Source organism: Stegodyphus dumicola, chromosome 7 (assembly GCF_044657685.1).
Source record: "Stegodyphus dumicola isolate Sdum_Otavi_A_Nest chromosome 7, ASM4465768v1".
Classification (NCBI taxonomy): domain Eukaryota; kingdom Metazoa; phylum Arthropoda; class Arachnida; order Araneae; family Eresidae; genus Stegodyphus; species Stegodyphus dumicola.
The window spans coordinates 67,599,155-67,617,949 of record NC_140774.1 but is presented as its reverse complement, the minus strand read 5'-3'; the positions used below and the strand labels follow the sequence as shown (position 1 = coordinate 67,617,949).

Sequence of the window (18,795 nt, the reverse complement as noted above, 5' to 3'; positions counted from 1 at the left end):
CAGAATTATTGATTAAAATTATTTATTAATATTGTAACGAAATGCCCTTCTGCTCTAAGATAAGTTTCCCTGCAAAGTTGGGTAGGGTAGCCAGATTTATTATGAAATTGGCTATTTGGTGACAAAATTGGCAATATTACATAGATGGAGCAAGAACATTCTAGAATAAATTCTTACCATTTTCTCCAAGAATGTTCTCGAAGGCAGGTCAAAAGCTATATATACCTGACTTGTAAGCATAGTCATCTATGAGAATATCAAGAGTATGTTGAGTTCAGAGATTAGCTTGAGAGTGACCGAACTGAGTCGAGAGTTTAGTGCTTTGCCGTAAGGCTGGCTTCACCATTGTAGCCTGTTGCTGATCATTTCAATATGTTTATTGTAGTTTTTTGACAATTGTAAACGTGTCTTTAGAACTCTCCAGTGTAATACTGGCTAGTAAATCGTGTTATGATTCTTCGTCAAGTGTTGTCGTCAGTCACTCCAAATCCATGAACCTGTAGAACACAACAGTATGTAAAATTAATAGGTTGATCTAAGAAATAGAAATTTAGTCATGTGCAGCTATTTTTGTTTGTAAAAAATCATCTCTCAGCTAAAATTCTTGAAGTTTAGCTAATTTTTTGTACATTAGTAAAGAAACTTTTTTTCAAACTTTTAAGAAATTCTTATATTGATATTTTATATGGTACAAAGTCTTTAATCCGCACGTCCATAACACGGAATGATCTACAATCCGGACCTCAAAGCTACAAACTTTCTGCGTGTGCGTAAAGGCATAATACCTTTACGCATGCACGTTTAATGTATAACTGATGGTATAAGCTAGGCTAAAATTATCTAATTATCTATTTTAGTTAATGTTGCAGATTGCGTTGTTTCTTAATCTTTTAAATTGGATCCGGCTTATTATTTTTTGCAGACAGAGCAATTTTATAAAAAGTAAGCTTGAAATTTCGATTATGTCAAAAAGAGTTTCCAATTCTGGAGCTGCCAAAGGATCTACAATGCAAAAGCATGTTTCGATGTCCATCAAACAAAAAGTGGAATTGCTGCAAAAAATGGATAAAGGCATGAAGAAAGTGAAAGAGAGGTTAGTGAAAACGAAAAAATTTCGATTGACAAGTTAGTCAGTATTCTCGGCACAGCAATTACAGGACTTGAACAGCGGAACTTTGTAACTGAACAAGAAATTATGTCTGTTTATAGAATTAAAGAGAAAGTATTAGCACATAAAACGAAGCAAGATAAACAACTTACATTAAAAGAAATGTTTAATAAAGTAAAGAAATAAATATTAAGCTTTTTTTTTTTTTTTTTTTTCCGTAAATTTTGATACCCTTTTGATCATAATTGCTCTTTATTTCATAAATTACGGTTTTATATTTTTAATTTTATAATTTCTACATGCCATCTTACCAGATTTAAATTGATGATCTATAATCCGGAAAAAAACCTAATCCTAACTCGCCGAAGTCCCGACGAGTCAGGATTAAAGACTGTACTGTAAAATAATTTCACCTTTTTTCATAGTTTTGAAGTAAGGTACATACAGAAAAGAATCTATCAGTATTTTTTACAGGAGTGAAAAATTTATACATTTAACTTTTAGATTTATTTCTTTAGTATGGGTTTAAAATTAGTTTTAAATATTTTCTAAATGAAAAATTGTATGGTGAATAATGCAAGAATATCCATCTTTAATTCCAATCATAATTTCCTTTGTTAGCTCATCCTCTATTGTAATTTAAGGTCACTTATTTGGTATATTAATCAGCATCCAATTTTACTATTGTGTTATATTTCATCTTTTATTTTACTTCTTATGTAGAAACACAGCGAGTTCTTAGGCTAAGTTTGGATGAATTTTCTCTTCCAAAATTTTATTTGCTGTTTGGTATAAGCAAAGTCAAGTCAGCTGCAGTGACAGCTTTTCGTTCTAATTGCCGTCATGTGGATCGATCGTTTGGCTGCTCTACTTCTGATAATGAACCCATGCCATTAGCCTCTTTAGAAATAATCACAGATGCTATTTTAGAAATAATGGAGGTAAAAAATTCTTTTTTTGTATATTTTTTTTATTATTAAATGGGAATGTATGCATTATAAAGTCTGGCATTTTATTATAAATGTTTCATTTGTGTTTTTATTATATTCTAGGCATGTATGAAAAATATAAATAATTGTGATTGGTTACAACAGTGGACTTCTCTTGCTAAAAGGTATATCTCTAATATGTTATTGTAATGCTATATAGAATAGCAGTGCCTAATTAATGTAGAGTATTGATTTTTATTTCCTAGTTTCTGTTTCTGCATGCATACATCTTTCATCTCTACAGAAGATGATTCTGTTTTCTTCATTCATATTATAAATTTAGTTATTTATAAATTTAGAATTTTTTATGGAAAGCTTTGTACTTGAAACTTGGTGCTAAAGCATATGTACATTAAAAGGTATAAAGAAAATAGTGTTCACCCCTTCTTTATTTTATTATTTTGTATGACTTTGCCACAAGATAGCCTTAAAGAATTGCAATTGTACTTTGTAAAACTTAACAATAGATTGAGGGGAAAAAACTGTTTTCAAATATATTATTGGTTGTATTTATTTTCAGCTTTGCTTTTCGATATAATCCTGCCCTCCAGCCAAGAGCACTCATAGTATTTGGTTGCATTAGCAAAACAGTGCGTGATTTAGATGTTAAGCAGCTCCTCAGAATTCTTGTGCGGGCATTAGAATCATTCCAAGATTTGCAGCTAATAGAAGCTATTATTATGTGTCTTACACGGTTGCATCCTTTGTTAAGGCCTGTAAGTTTTGACTTCTCTTTCAAAATAAGCAACAGTTATAATTTCAATAATTTATGCTTAAAGTTTGCAAAGGTCATTTCTGCGTCATAAGTAAGTATGCTTTTAGTATTTTTTAATAATTCAATGCAACAGCAATATGGATTTTGCAAAATATTAATTTTTAGTGCAAAATACCTTGTTGCATTTTTAATACCCTCTCTCTTTTTTTGGGGGGGGGGGGATAAGGCTTACTTTTGATATGTGCGTGCATGTGCGAGAGAAAGTATGATCATTTTAAATCTAGTAAGATCACATGTAGAAATTATAACATAAAAAGTATGAAATAATGAAGCGTTGATGACCTTAAGAAAATCAAAGTTTACAAAAGAAAGTTCAATATTTATTTATTTGATTTATCAAACTTTTCTTATAATAATAATGTACTATAAGTTACTTCATTTTTTTGCTAATACTATCTCTTTAATTTTGTACATAGACATAAATTCTTATTCAGTTACGTTGTTCCACTGTTCAGGGCCTCTAGTAATTGGCATGTCAAGAATTCCCACTAAATTATCAATCTAAACTTCTTTGTTCTTAGCAAATGCTCTGTTACTTTCTTCACTATGAGTATTATTTCGATTTTTTGTTCAATACAGTCAAAAGTCATTAATTCGGACACCCATAATCCGGAATGATCTATAATCCGAACCTCAAAGCTAAAATCTTTCTGCGGGACGCATGCGCATAGGTGTTTACGTGTGTGCGCAAGACCTTTACGACTGCGCATATGCGTCTGCAGAATACGTTTTCGTGTGCACGTTTAATGTATAACGGATGGTATAAGTTAAAATTATCTATTTATCTATTTCAGTTAATGTTGATGATTGTGTTGTTCCTTAATCTTCGAATTGGATCTGGCTTATTATTTTTTGCAGACTGTAAGAGCAATTTTATAAAAGTAAGCTTGAACTTTCGATTATGTAAAATAGAATTTCCGATGCAGGAGCTCCCAAAGGTTCTACAAAACGAAAGTATGTTTCGATGTCCATCAAACAAAAAGTGGAATTGCTACAAAAAATGGATAAAGGCATATCCTTTGTTTATCTAACCGTTCCAAAATCTGTTTATCAATTTCACGCTGCTCTGCGCAGGGGGGGGGCGTCGTGGTGCGCAATGAACTGGAAGTTGATCTGTCAGCACTATCGTTATCTTCAGAGCAGATGTTTAATACCCTCTCTCTTTTTTTGGGGGGGGGATAAGGCTTACTTTTGATATGTGCGTGCATGTGCGAGAGAAAGTATGATCATTTTAAATCTAGTAAGATCACATGTAGAAATTATAACATAAAAAGTATGAAATAATGAAGCGTTGATGACCTTAAGAAAATCAAAGTTTACAAAAGAAAGTTCAATATTTATTTATTTGATTTATCAAACTTTTCTTATAATAATAATGTACTATAAGTTACTTCATTTTTTTGCTAATACTATCTCTTTAATTTTGTACATAGACATAAATTCTTATTCAGTTACGTTGTTCCACTGTTCAGGGCCTCTAGTAATTGGCATGTCAAGAATTCCCACTAAATTATCAATCTAAACTTCTTTGTTCTTAGCAAATGCTCTGTTACTTTCTTCACTATGAGTATTATTTCGATTTTTTGTTCAATACAGTCAAAAGTCATTAATTCGGACACCCATAATCCGGAATGATCTATAATCCGAACCTCAAAGCTAAAATCTTTCTGCGGGACGCATGCGCATAGGTGTTTACGTGTGTGCGCAAGACCTTTACGACTGCGCATATGCGTCTGCAGAATACGTTTTCGTGTGCACGTTTAATGTATAACGGATGGTATAAGTTAAAATTATCTATTTATCTATTTCAGTTAATGTTGATGATTGTGTTGTTCCTTAATCTTCGAATTGGATCTGGCTTATTATTTTTTGCAGACTGTAAGAGCAATTTTATAAAAGTAAGCTTGAACTTTCGATTATGTAAAATAGAATTTCCGATGCAGGAGCTCCCAAAGGTTCTACAAAACGAAAGTATGTTTCGATGTCCATCAAACAAAAAGTGGAATTGCTACAAAAAATGGATAAAGGCATATCCTTTGTTTATCTAACCGTTCCAAAATCTGTTTATCAATTTCACGCTGCTCTGCGCAGGGGGGGGGCGTCGTGGTGCGCAATGAACTGGAAGTTGATCTGTCAGCACTATCGTTATCTTCAGAGCAGATGTTTTTATTTTATTTGGCTTATAATTCCTTACTAAATGTACTTCGTCTTTGATATGATTTAAATCAAATTCCTCATCATTATAAATATCACGAATATAAATCAAATAGTTTTCTGGTTGCAATTTTTTAATTTCAGGCGTTGAAAAAAATTTTTAATAAAGTAAACAAATAAATATTAAGCTTATTTTTTTGTAAATTTTGATACCCTTTAGATCATAATTGCTCATTATTTTATAAATTACGGTTTCATATTTTTAATTTTATAATTTCTGCATGCCATGTTACCAGATTTAAACTGATGATTTATAATCCGGAATCACCGAAGTCCCGATGAGTCTGGATTAAAGACTTTTGACTGTACAATATTTTCTCAATTTAGAACCATACTACAGATTTTGCTATCCTTGAGGTAATTGATGATAGGAGCATTGTCATTGCAATGGAAAATTTTTGTTATATCATCTTCATTTATTGTTACTTCTCCATATTTCTTCACAAATTCAATTAATGTGAAAATTTTGCTATTGTTTACGATGTCCAAAAACCTTCAAATTCGGCTGCATTATCATAAAGTTTAACTATCATCCACTGTACACTATTGAAGATGTATCATGAGATTGGCTACTAAAAATGGGCTCTTCTGCTAAATTTTGTTTTGCTTTTTATAACATGCAGAGGAAGTTTATACGCAAAGGAAGTTTATACTTATATCTATTTCTCATATATGCTTAAGGCTTATCTAAGTCTCCAATAAATAAATTCCTGTTTATACTGAGTATGTGAACAACAAATAATTTATTCTTAATACAGCTGGCACAAACATATTCAACACTTCACAGCACAGTTGGCTGATATCTGTAATCGTCACCAAGCATAATGTTCACATAAAAATTTATCATGCTGTTTGCTGTTCAATTATTAATTAATAATTTAAAACATTTTCGATATTGCTGCATTTGTTTTTGTCTAGCTACCATGAGTTGATATTCATGATGATATAAACAAAAAATGATAATAAAATTATTTGTAAAGTTGGCATCAGGGTTATAATTCAGTAGACATAAAATCAACGATGAAGTTTTGGTAGAATGTTTCGGTTTGAGATATATGCCAAATGAAAAAGGTAGCTATGGAGCAAAATATTGATCATATTGATTTATGTTAATAAATGACTATATTTCTTCAACATGGAGCTATTTATTTAGTGCCAATGTGGAATTAAGAATCAAGCTTATTTATCCACATACTTTATTATGAAAAAATGTTTACTACACATGCATTAAGCATGGGCTGAAGCAAGATGCAACTGTCAGAATCTAATTCTTTCTCCCTTTTCTCAGAAAATTTCATAATATATAGATATATATATATATATAATGTTATCAGCCGATAGATGGCATTGTAAGAAAAGCTGCCGATAGGGGCACACGATGGCAATCGAGAATCGGAAAGCGAGAGAATATGATTAAGGTTAAGAATGTTCTGTAATGATTTGTATATATGTATATATTTACTGTAATAATAAAGAATTTATAAATTGCAAGAGTTATCGCAATTGAATCAAAAGAGAAAGCCCAACTTACCCCTAGCCATCCTGAGATTAATAACGGAGATTAAAGCTAACATTTCGGAAGCGGGATGATTGATGCAAGCACGCATAGAATATCTCGTGTACCAAGAAAGTAGAAGAAGGGGTAAGTTTCGTTTTTAAAGATTTGAATGTATGTGGACTGTAGAATAATTCTAACTGAATTTAGAAGTATAGAATTATATTATTAGATAATATTATGGATGAGAATACAAAGAAAGCTTTAGATAAAGCAAAAATGAAACATAAAACTTTAAGAAGGTTAACAACCAAGTAATTAACAGACTATCTGAATTATTGGAACAGGATATTGTAGATGCAAAATCATTAGAAGAATGTGAGATGAATCTACAAGAAAAAGCAGATCAGATATTTAAGTTAGATCTAGAGATTGAGAATTTAATTCCTGAAGTATCTGATCTGGAAACAGAAGTCGAGAATAATCAGGAATACAGAGAACGTATGATCTATGCGAAATCGAAAGTTAAGAATTATCTTCAGAATTCAAATAGAAATAAGACAGATTTGTCGTTCAAGAATAACTCTTCACTTATTTCGAATAGTGAACCAGACAAAACCGAGAATAAATTTGCCGAAACTTCATGTAGAACCATTTAAGGGTAATTTAGAAAAGTTTCAGGAATTTTGGTCACAGTTTGATAATGCGATTCACAGTAACATATGCTTATCTAAAGTAGATAAATATAATTATCTTAAAGCTTTTTTGAAAAACCCAGCCTTAATTAGTATTCAAGGACTATTGGTATCGGAAAATAATTATGATTTAGCAATTGAATTGCTTAAAGAAAGGTACAGGAAAAAAGAAATTATTGTAAGATCTCATATTAACTATTTGTTAAATTTAAATGCAGTAAAATCAGCTTCGTATTTGAAACAGTGAAGGGAGTTATACGATACGATAGAAATCCAAGTGCGGGGTTTACAAACTCTTGGTGTCGAACTGAATTCATATTTAAGTTTGTTGTTTCCACTACTAACCAAACTTATTCTAGATTCCATTGTGCTAGATTTTCATAGACAGCATGAAAAAGACGATTCTTGGAATGTAACTGAATTATTAAAATTTCTTAGAAGAGAAATAGAAACACGAGAATGAACATTTTTGTTTGGACAAACAAGGGAAAATAATGAATCGGTTAAAAGCGTAGACTATAAATTGTCACTTAATAAATTTTCGGAAAAAGGAAAGATTTCAGAAGTTTAAATGTAAGCAGCAAGAGTCGATTCCTAACACTACCGCACTGAGCACATTTCAGAAAATTTGCATTTTTTGCAATAATTCTGAGCACAATTCCAGAACCAAAAAATGTGGACGAAGTGTGAAGATTTTTGGGCCTGACAGGATTTTTCAGGCGATTTGTGCCGAAGTATGCGTTAAAAAGCGAACCATTGACTAGAAGAATTGAGACTTCGAGTGGAAGCAAGAACAAAAGAAGTCGTTCGAACTATTGAAGAAACAACCAACTGATAAGTCCATATTAGCTCACTATCAACCGCATGCAGATACTGAAGGCCATTGTGATGCAAGTGCAGAAGGTTTGAGTTTAATGCTTATGCAACATGATGAAGATGGAAAATGGCGTCTTGTTTATTGCGTCAGCAAGAAAACAACAGAAGCAGAGAGAAAGTATCATTCCAGCAAATTGGAATTAATGGCCATTGTATGGACGTTGGACAGATTAAGACAGTTCTTAATTGGCATAAGATTTACAATTATTACTGATTGTCAAGCTCTTATATATATGAATGCGAAGAAGACTACAAATCCTCAAATAGCCCGTTGGTGTAGTTTGATTCAAGAATACGATTTTGAGATAAAGCATAGGTCAGGAAAAAGACTGTCTCATATTGATGCTTTGAGCAGAGGTCCTTTATCAGAAGCTGATGATACAATGACGAGAATAGCTGAATTTTAAAGTTTGCCAGTCCCTAACTGAAGAAGAGCAAATACTAATGATACAATGCTGACCAAGACCTGAAAAGAATTATTGAAATTTTCAAGAAATGCGAGGAACGAACTGCTGAGGAGAAAAAAATAATTAGGAATTACGTGTTTAAGAATAATAGACTGTTTTGGGAAACCATAGTGGATGGAAAGGAGAGACTACTCTATGTGATTCCTAAAAGCATAAGGAAGAGTGTAGTGGTGAAATTCCATGATTTATTTGGTCACTTTTCTGTGGACAGAACAGTTAAGAAAATTAAGGAATTATATGGGTTCCCAAGCATGAAACGATACGTACGAAGACACATATCGGCATGTATTGAGTGCCTTATGAATAAAGCAACAGGTAGAAAGCAACAAGAACTGTTACATCCCATAAAACGAAAAAAAAAAAAATGGTAAAAGACCGTTTGCTATTGTTCACATGGATCACTTGGGTCCTTTCATAAAGAGTTCAAGAGGTAATCAAGAACTGTAATTGATAACATGGCTAGGTTCGTGAGAATTTTTGCAGTTAAGAATACTAGTGCAAAAAATGTTTTACAGTTTTTGAAAATTTTGTTAATGATTGTGAACTACCGGAAAAAATAATAAGTGATAGAGGATCTTGTTTTACTTCTCACCAATTTAAGCAGTATTGTACAGATAACAGAATACATCATACTTTGAATTCTACCAAACACCCTCAAGCCAATGGTATGGTAGAGCGCATCATCAGAACAATTTTAGGAACGATAATGACAAGTTTGACGGATAAACGACACAGAGATTGGGATTAAAAAATAAAAGAGATGGAAAGAAATCTTGACAGCATGGTAAACAAAACTGCAAATAAGACTCCATTTGAAATGCTATATGAGTATTCTTCCAGATTTAATGATGGAATACTTAGGAAGTTAGCAGATGAAGATTCAGATGCATGGAAAGACCCGCGAGGAAGAATTGAGGAACAGCAAGTGAAAATGAAAGAGAGATTCGATGGGAAGAGGTGTCGTACACTAATATTTGAGCAAGGAGAAATAGTTGTGATGAGATGTGCTCCTAAGACTAAAGGTCAACCTACCAAAACACAGCCGAAATATCGAGGGTCTTTTATAATAACGGAAATATTACCTAGCAATACCTACAGAATAACTTAACTAGAAGTGAAGAATTGAGGTCGCTACTTCACTACCACTGCTCATGTGAGCCAGCTGAATGGAGGTGTGATCCCGGTTCTGATGATGATGACGGCGACGATCAAGATACTGACCAGCTATCAAGCTTAATTCCTCGACAGAATCTAATCAGATCTGTTCGTAAGGACTGATGGAAGTGCTCTCCCCTATGATTAAGGTGAGATCTTTCCTTTTGTATGTGTGTGTGTGAGTTTATCTACGTATGTTTGCCGATAGAAAACTTTAGAAACTTTGAACTTTTGAACATTAGCTGAAAGACTTTAGTCCATTTGTTTTGAATCATTTGAGCACTGATAAAAAATTGAGTTATTTCATATATATCACATATTTAGTTATGATTTACAGAAAATTTTCGATTATTATACTAATGTATTAAAAAATATGTGAATTTATGCAAGTGAAAATATTTTAGTAAGTTTATTATCATATCAAATTTTAGTATAATGTGTATTCTTCGTTGCGTATTAGTAATATGTATGTTAAATAATGTGTATACGATTTGAAGTAGAAAATTGTATTAATTATAAAATTGATTTGTACTCAGAACAATCGGGATGATTGTCAGATCAGAAAGACCAAATGTTATCAGCCGGTAGATAGCATTGTAAGAAAAGCCTGCAATAGAGGGTGCATGCACGATGGCAATTGAGAATCGGAAAGTGAGAGAATGTGATTAAGGTTAAGAATGTTCCGTAATGATATGTAGATATGTATATATTTACTGTAATAATAAATCATTTATAAAATGTAATTCTCCCGATTGAATGAAAAGTGAAAGCCCTAGCTGTCCCCTAGCTGTCCCAAGATTAATAACGGAGATTAAAGCTAACAATATAAATAAATATATATATATATATATATATATATATATTTGGTGAGGATCCGGATATTGGATGTCTGGATTTTGGCTTTGTTATGGAAGTTACTTAGGAATGTGGGTTGGAAAAGTAAATGTTATTATTTTTAAATTCTTTGTAATTTCAATAATATTTTTAACCAGTTTTTAGATAAAACAACATAAATGCTTAAGACCATATCGTGCAAAGAAATTTAAAATGCCATTTGGATATACTTTTCTGGAAAAATATTTACTCAAAAAGCTTAAAGTTGAAAATATAATATGAATTAATAAAAATGTTATGAATGGGTTTTTCTTATATGAAATTTATAGTAGGAAGTTTTCTGTGACATTATTAATATTTGTTTTCTAGTGTGCTTTTGTCAAGTGCAAGGTTCATTCTGTTTATTAGTCCCCCTCTTAAATTGGCCAAAATGCAGCTGAAATTTATTACAGATAATATAATATTTGAGGGAAAGCTCACATGAGTGATAGTGCTGTGTGTAAATAATACCAGGAGTTTCAAGAAAGAGGAAAATATCCATGTTGATTCCCTATAAGTTGTGGGTTAGTTGTTCATTATTTAGGCAACAAGTTTCAGGCAAAAGATATGTAGATATTAGTGATGCATTATTATAAATATGTTTTAAGGTGATTAAAAATATGAAAAATGTAAACTCGTTTAGAAAACCATTGTTAATATAAATTTTGTTAGACTTGGCAAAAGCTACAGAAAAGTAACTATTTGGATACATATGGCCTGGGATACCAACTAGCCATCATTGACCTAATCTATAAAATTTTTAACTAAGTAAGGAAATGGTGATATTGAGATATTACAGCCTGATTTTAAACTTGTGTTACAACGTAATATTAATATCATGATTATTTCTTATGTAAAAAAGGAACAGGATTTAATTTTAATCAGATCGAAGGAAAATTAATCTGCAGGAGCATTTGAGATGTTAAATCATATTTCTATGTGTTGTGACTATCTTATTTGTTTGAAAGTGACATGAGATCAAGTCCACAAATTTTATTGTAGCCAAGGAAGATGACAGGACAAATTTGCTCAGTTCCATTCTAATTTTGAAAGAGAATTCTGTGGTTAGACATCCCATTGTCTCTTATCGCTCTTCTTTTCATCCAACCTCTCAGGAGCACTTTTGGCTGGATAATATTAAGGATAAGGATAAGGATAAGGAATGGGGGACATGGGCACTATGCCTCTATCATACGGTTAATTAGTATAGCACCACGTCCACCATGATCTAGAGAACCCTTAAGACAACACTAATTCAAATACGTGAGTATATTATTGAAAATGAATGATTGATTACAAACAATTGTGGTATACCTTGGCAGTAAAATTGTTGTATTTGCGTAAATAACAAGTTAAAGACAAAGATGTAGTGATAGTCTGTAAAGTGCTAACGATTAGTATTCCAGTTGTTGCCATTAAAAGAGGATACTTCCTGCTGTAATGGTCACTCCAGGGTCATTTATTCTGCTGTGCAGAGGTTCGTGCCAAGACTGGCTAGCTTCTCCATAATTTTGATGAGCTGCCGGCAGAGGTGCTTCTGTTTGACCATGAGCTTACAGAATGCCTGTGTGTTTGTAGTGGGAATGCGTATGTGCATCCCGTTGTGGATAATATTAAGTGCTGTCATGCCACAAAGAAACAATATATATATATACAAATATCCGTATCTTCTCCAGAATTTTGATCCGTGTCAAAGATTATAACAGCCAGCTATATGTTTCCTGAATATACACATATATGTTTCCTGAATTTGAATTTACTATCATATTTATGCATAGAAAGATTTTTGCCCCTATAAATAACCACTCTGTTTCATTTGATAAAGCTTGAATTACGGGTCAATTTTTCTCCACATGCATTTATTTTGGAGAATAAATTGCTCGTGCAATCTTATAAAAATTTTATAAAGACAAAATATTAAATTCTAATTTAATATTTTACTTTTGCAAAAGCAGAAAATACAATGCATAAACCCCCCTCTCAAAAGAAAAAAAAAAAACTTTTTAATTTAAAAACTAAAAGACATTACAAAGTATCACCGAAATTACAGCTTACCACTGTCAAAATACTTATTATGTTGTTATGATTTAATTCAAAGGTTGAAGGGGTATGTTTTAATAAAATTCCAAAGAACTTGTAAATAACGATTGGAATGAAGGAAAAGTTAATATAGAAAAGGCTGTTACGTATTGCCTTAATGCTGTTTGTTATAGGAGTTCTGCATTTCACCCATTCCTGTTTTGTATAGCATGTGTGTGAAGATTTCTACTAAAATCAGTAGTTTAGCCAGTTCCAATGTTCATTCTGTTATTAGATTTGTTCAAATTTGTCAGAATGCAGCTGAAATTTATTGCAAATACTTTAATGTTTGGAAAAGAGCCTGTATAAGTGGTAGTGCTTTGTGTAAATGATATCAGAAGTTTAAAAAAGATGTACAGATGTCCTTAGGGAATTCTGATAAGTTATGAGTTGGATTTGGTTATTAGGTTATTATTTAAGCTGCAAGTTTTATGACAAAAGACATACAGATATTGGTGATGCATTATGATACATATTTTATGTGCCAAGAAAAATATGTTTGGATTATATCTGATATTTGTCTGGATTAAAAACATTTCTTCATGAATTCCAAAGGTTTGAATATTTGATTTAAAAGTACTCTGTGAATGTTAATGAATTCATGGTCTTTCTTTTAGTTCAATTTAAAATGTTAACATAAATGAGATATAAAAGTAATTGAACACTCTTTATAAGCAGTTTTCTCTGGGGAAATATATGCTTTATGTTTCAGAGGATAACTGAGATTTAATACGTTATTTAACATACATAACCCCAGCCACATCTAAATTATTAAAAACAGTGTACTAGTAGTTTTATTATACGGTGTTGAGACTAACCTGCGCCTAAGTGTTTAGATCTTTAAAACAATAGTAATTTACCATATACAGTCAAAAGTCGTTAATCCGGACTCGTCGGGACTTCGGCGATTCCGGATTATCGATTTTTCCGGATTATAGATCATCAGTTTAAATCTCGTAAGATGGCATGCAGAAATTCTAAAATAAAAAATATGAAACCGTAATTTATGAAATAAAGAACAATTATGATCTAAAGGGTATCAAAATTTGCAAAAAGAAAAAGCTTAATATTTATTTGTTTACTTTATTAAACATTTCTTTCAATGTAAGTTGTTTACGTTTTGCTTCGTTTCATGTGATAATACTTTCTCTTTAATTCTATTAAACAGACATAATTTCTTGTTCAGTTACAAAGTTCCGCCGTTCAAGTCCTATAATTGCTGTGTCAAGAACACCAACTAATTTGTGAATCGAAATTTTTTTGTTTTCAATAACCTCTGTCACTTTTCTTCGCTATTGGAAGCGAATTATAATGACGAGGAACTTGTTTTAAATCATATCAAAGACGGAGCATATCGAGATGAAATACTACATTTGGTAAGGAATTATAAGCCAAATAAAATAAAAACATCTGCGCTGAAGATAAGGATAGTGCTGACAAATCAACTTCCAATTCATTAGGCGCCCGCCGCCGAGCAGCGTGAAATTGATAAACAGATTTCGGATTTCAAAACATACTTTCGCTTTAGATCCTTTACATATTAACAAATATATATCGGAAATTCTATTTGATATAATCGAAAGTTTAAGCTTACTTTTATAAAATTGCTCTTACAGTCTGCAAAAAATAATAAGCCGAATGCAATTCGAAAATTAAGGAACAACGCAATCATCAACATTACCTGAAATAGATAATTAGATCATTTTAGCTTATACGTCCATTATACATAAAATACACACGCGAAAATGTATTCTGCACTTGCGCACACTCATATGCACAGTCGTAAAAGTTCTTACGCGCACGTTATGCGCAGAAAGTTTTTAGTTTTGATGTCCGGATTATAGATCATTCCGAATTATGGGTGTCCGAATTAACGACTTTTGACTGTAGTAGATACAAAAGCTAAGTGTATGAGCTGCTTATCATGTATGGGGTAACTTTCATTTAGAGAATGCTTGTAAAACTCCCCATAGGCATAATGCTCTTGTAAGCTTCGCTGTTATTGAGCCCTGGGTGAATAAAGGTTCCACCTAGGGCAGAAGAAGTAAAATTGCAGAACATTGGCCACATCAACCTAGCTTTTATGTCTGGCAGTCTACTGGACTGTTTGCCTAGATATTTTCATGGTTTTCGCTGCATGTGATATAAATGCTAATTGACTACTTTATAAAATCTTTCTTAAAAGCTTTGCTTTTAAGGCATGTATGTAATAGACTTGGTAGATAGCTGTAATACGTTGGAGGTGGTTTATTGCATAGACAGAATAATTGCACTTGTAGACATATGTAGCCGTAAATACACATAATTTTATTTCTTGATAATACTATTCTTTTGACGGATAATCTTATTTGCACATCATTAAGGATGCAACATACACCCCGTAATTCTTTGAAGGCTTATCTTAAGACAGTGGATGATAGTCAGAAGCTAGGAAGGAAACTTGTTAGCAAGGAAAGTGACTGCACATTCAGCAGAAGCACGGGAGAGTCAAAGCATTTTAGCTCTTAATAAATTGATCTGTTATAAAGATTGATCTATGATTAGATAATAGGTGTCTGCATCGCAGGGGTTACTTTTGAAATGACGCAGTTTAGATTAATGTGTTATAAATACAGTCAAAAGTCATTAATTCGGACACCCATAATCCGGAATGATCTATAATCCGGACTTCAAAGCTAAAAACTTTCTGCGCATGCGCCGTTCTGGCACATGCGCACAGGCGTTTTACGCGTGTGCGTAAGACCTTGACTACTGCTCATATGTGTGTGCGCAAGCGCAGAATACGTTTTCGCCTGCGCGTTTAATGTATAACGGACGGTGTAAGCTAGAATTATCTAATTATCTATTTCAGTTAATGTTAATGATTGCGTTGTTCCTTAATCTTCGAATTGGATCCTGCTTATTATTTTTTGCAGACTATAAGAGCAATTTTATAAAAGTAAACTTGAACTTTCGATTATGTCAAATAGAATTTCCGATGCTGGAACTTTCAAAGGATCTACAAAACGAAAGTATGTTTCAATGTCCAACAAACAAAAAGTGGAATTACTGCAAAAAATGGATAAAGACATGAAGAATGTGACAGAGAGGTTAGTGAAAACGAAAAAATTTCGATTGACAAGTTAGTCGGTATTCTAGGCACAGCAATTAACGGGACTTGAACAGCTGAACTTTGTAACTGAACAAGAAATTATGTCTGTTTATAGAATTAAAGAGAAAGTATTATCACATAAAATGAAGCAACTTAAACAACTTACATTGAAAGAAATGTTTAATAAAGTGAACAAATAAATATGAAGCTTTTTTTTTTTTTTTTTTTTTTTTTTTTTTTGTTTTTTGTTTTTTGTAAATTTTGGTACTCTTTAGATCATAATTGTTTTTTATTTCTTAAATTACGGTTTCATATTTTTAATTTTAGAATTTCTGCATGCCATCTTACGAGATTTAAACTGATGATCTATAATCCGGAAAAATCGATAATCCGGAATCGCCGAAGTCCCAACGAGTCCGGATTAACGACTTTTGACTGTAGTTATTATTTTTTGAACAGAAATTGAAGAAAAGGGAAGGGCCCAAATTAAAGTGTGAAATAAAAGGTCTATTGCAAAATTTTTAATTAGTTTGTATTTGATGTCTTGTATATATCTTTTCCGTAATTAAATACCTAAATTGAAATTGAGATAACTTTGTGGTAACTGAGAATATATGAAAAGAATTCCAATCACACGTAATTATTTTACAGTAGTCATTAGCTATGTTGTTGAATTATAAGAGTGAAGATTGATTTTTACATTACTGTGAAGTGTGTTCGTTATTCATTCTATGTTTATATGATTTTAATATTTCTATGATATTTTATAAAGAATCTTAACACTTGTATTTTATTTTAATTGAAATATACTAATGTATGTTTTCCTCTCCAAGGAATCGCCCATACACAGAGCTCTCTTTTGGGTATCTATATCTGTATTGCAGTTAGATGATATGGCTTTGTATGCTGCAGGTTTGGCACTGTTAGAACAAAATTTACACACCCTTGATTCTCAGGGAATTTTTGAGAATAATGTAAGTATAACATTTGTTATTTAGCAAATTTTAAAGGGTTGAAGAGGTCTAAGGTTTCATTTAACCCTCTAAGTCACCTCTCATTGAATTTTTTTTCTTTAACCCTTTCGCTGTCCTCTCTTGTCCACAAAAATTTCTCTCCAGTGGTCCTCTTTTTTTGGCTGCATACAGTGTTGTTTCCTCTGTACTATTTGGAGATAACTGATGTCTCAATAAATTGTATTTTGGACTAGTACCACTTTTAACTGCAGGTTTTTGTACAATGCCTTGTAATAAAATCAAACTCAAAAATACCCTTATTTCTTCCTCCATCTGTATCCTTCCACTTGTGTACATGAGAATTTTCTTTTAGAATGTTGCTGCTAATAAACTGCTGATTGTGATAATTTGTTTCTTCGATGATAATATTTATCAGATTCTTATCGAAATATAATTTTAAAAAACCAGGCATTGAAGGATCATTTTGTAGAACATTTTGAGTTATTGTGGATTTTCCAAGGAAGGAAAATCTAGGTGGAGAAGACATCGTATTCAAAATCCAGTCCCTGTTCTAGCATCAGCTAGATTATATTGTTCATTTTCATTTTCTGGTGATGTAATTGAAAATTCATCATTATCTGAATCTGATAAATCACCATCATTATAATCTAAAAGACATAACTCCTCATTTCTTCTATTTTTCTGCCAAGTAGACATTGAAGCCGTCTTCCACTGTCATGTATCTTATGCAAAATTGACCAAATATTCATAAAATCTGGTGGAAATTAAATTTGAAATAGAATGCTTGATTAGTGCTGCCCTCTAGGAGGTATTAGAATAAACAAAAATAAAAACTCAAACAAGTAAACATTTACAAAGCGTCTTAAACGTTTAAAACTTTTAAAATGTAGAAAAATGGTTGAAGTGCATTATGGCCGCCCTGCAGAAGTTTCATTTGAACGCACTAGACTCATTATGGACGACGAAAAGGTTAATATGTTGTATGGTCACCTTGGACAGATATGTATACCTCACATGTTGATTTCATAGATTTTATCAAAGTGTTAATCAAGTCTTGTGGCATTGCACACCATTCTTCTAAGAATGCCTTTTTCAGCTCCTGAAGGATCCAGGGAGGAATTTTGCTGGCTGAAATTCGGAACCCTAAGGTATTCCACACATGCTCAGTCAGGTGAGTAAGCTGGCCAGTCCTTTCTAGTGGTATCTTCTGTTTGCAAGCATTCTAATTCCACATATGCTTGATGAGGCAAAGCATTGTCAGCCATTACAAAATACTCTGGGCTAACAACTCCTCTAAATATTCTAACTTGGGGTTCCAGTACTTTGTCTAGATATCTCCAAGTGGTTACAGAACTTCTTTGTAAGATATGCAGCTGGATGTGAGCATTTGTCATGATTTATCCCCAAAACATTAAACTGTGGTCACAGAAATGGAATATTTCATGGACAAGGGAAGGTGAGTTGCATGCTCCTTCCTCTCTCCAGATCGAAACACGTCTACAATCACTGTTAAGACTATATCTGGGCTCATCAATAAACAATACTTAGGCCCACTTGTCTTGGCTCCATTGAATATGATAATGGCACCAGTGTAAACGGGCCCCTCTGGAAGCTGGAGTGAGTGGGTTGAAATTCATTGGTTTCCTTGCTCATTTAGCCTTTGTACAGCATTAGAACAACAAATTTGAGTTCCATGGCTGCCTAAAGGTCTAAAAGCAAATCTCTTGTAATCACTTAATGGTTTCTTCAAACCAGCAATGACAGAAAATGATCTTCCGATGTAGCTGTTGCCCTTGACCAAGCTATCTGTCAACTGATCCAGTGCTTAAAAAGTGGCTCCAGCTTTTGATATGACACCTTGAAGGATATTCAAATCTTGAGCCACCTCCATTTATGTTTAATCTCTCTCGATTCTACCAATTATTCACTACTTTTGACCTTCACTTAAATGAAGACTTTGAGCCATAACTACTGAATACTGATTACTCTCAGAAACCACATCCC

General features: G+C 32.5%; 1 protein-coding gene across 3 annotated transcripts in view; it reads left to right on the top strand.

The window, feature by feature from the left end:
* The window catches only part of Nf1 (neurofibromin 1), a 400,961-nt gene that overhangs the window by 305,332 nt on the left and 76,834 nt on the right, over positions 1 to 18,795 (top strand). For all 3 annotated transcript variants that reach the window (XM_085820392.1, XM_085820391.1, XM_085820393.1), the window contains exons 45-48: positions 1,832 to 2,049; positions 2,161 to 2,222; positions 2,618 to 2,813; positions 16,651 to 16,791. In XM_085820392.1, the coding sequence (XP_085676518.1) occupies positions 1,832 to 2,049; positions 2,161 to 2,222; positions 2,618 to 2,813; positions 16,651 to 16,791 (617 nt within the window). The remainder of the gene's footprint in view (positions 1 to 1,831; positions 2,050 to 2,160; positions 2,223 to 2,617; positions 2,814 to 16,650; positions 16,792 to 18,795) is intronic.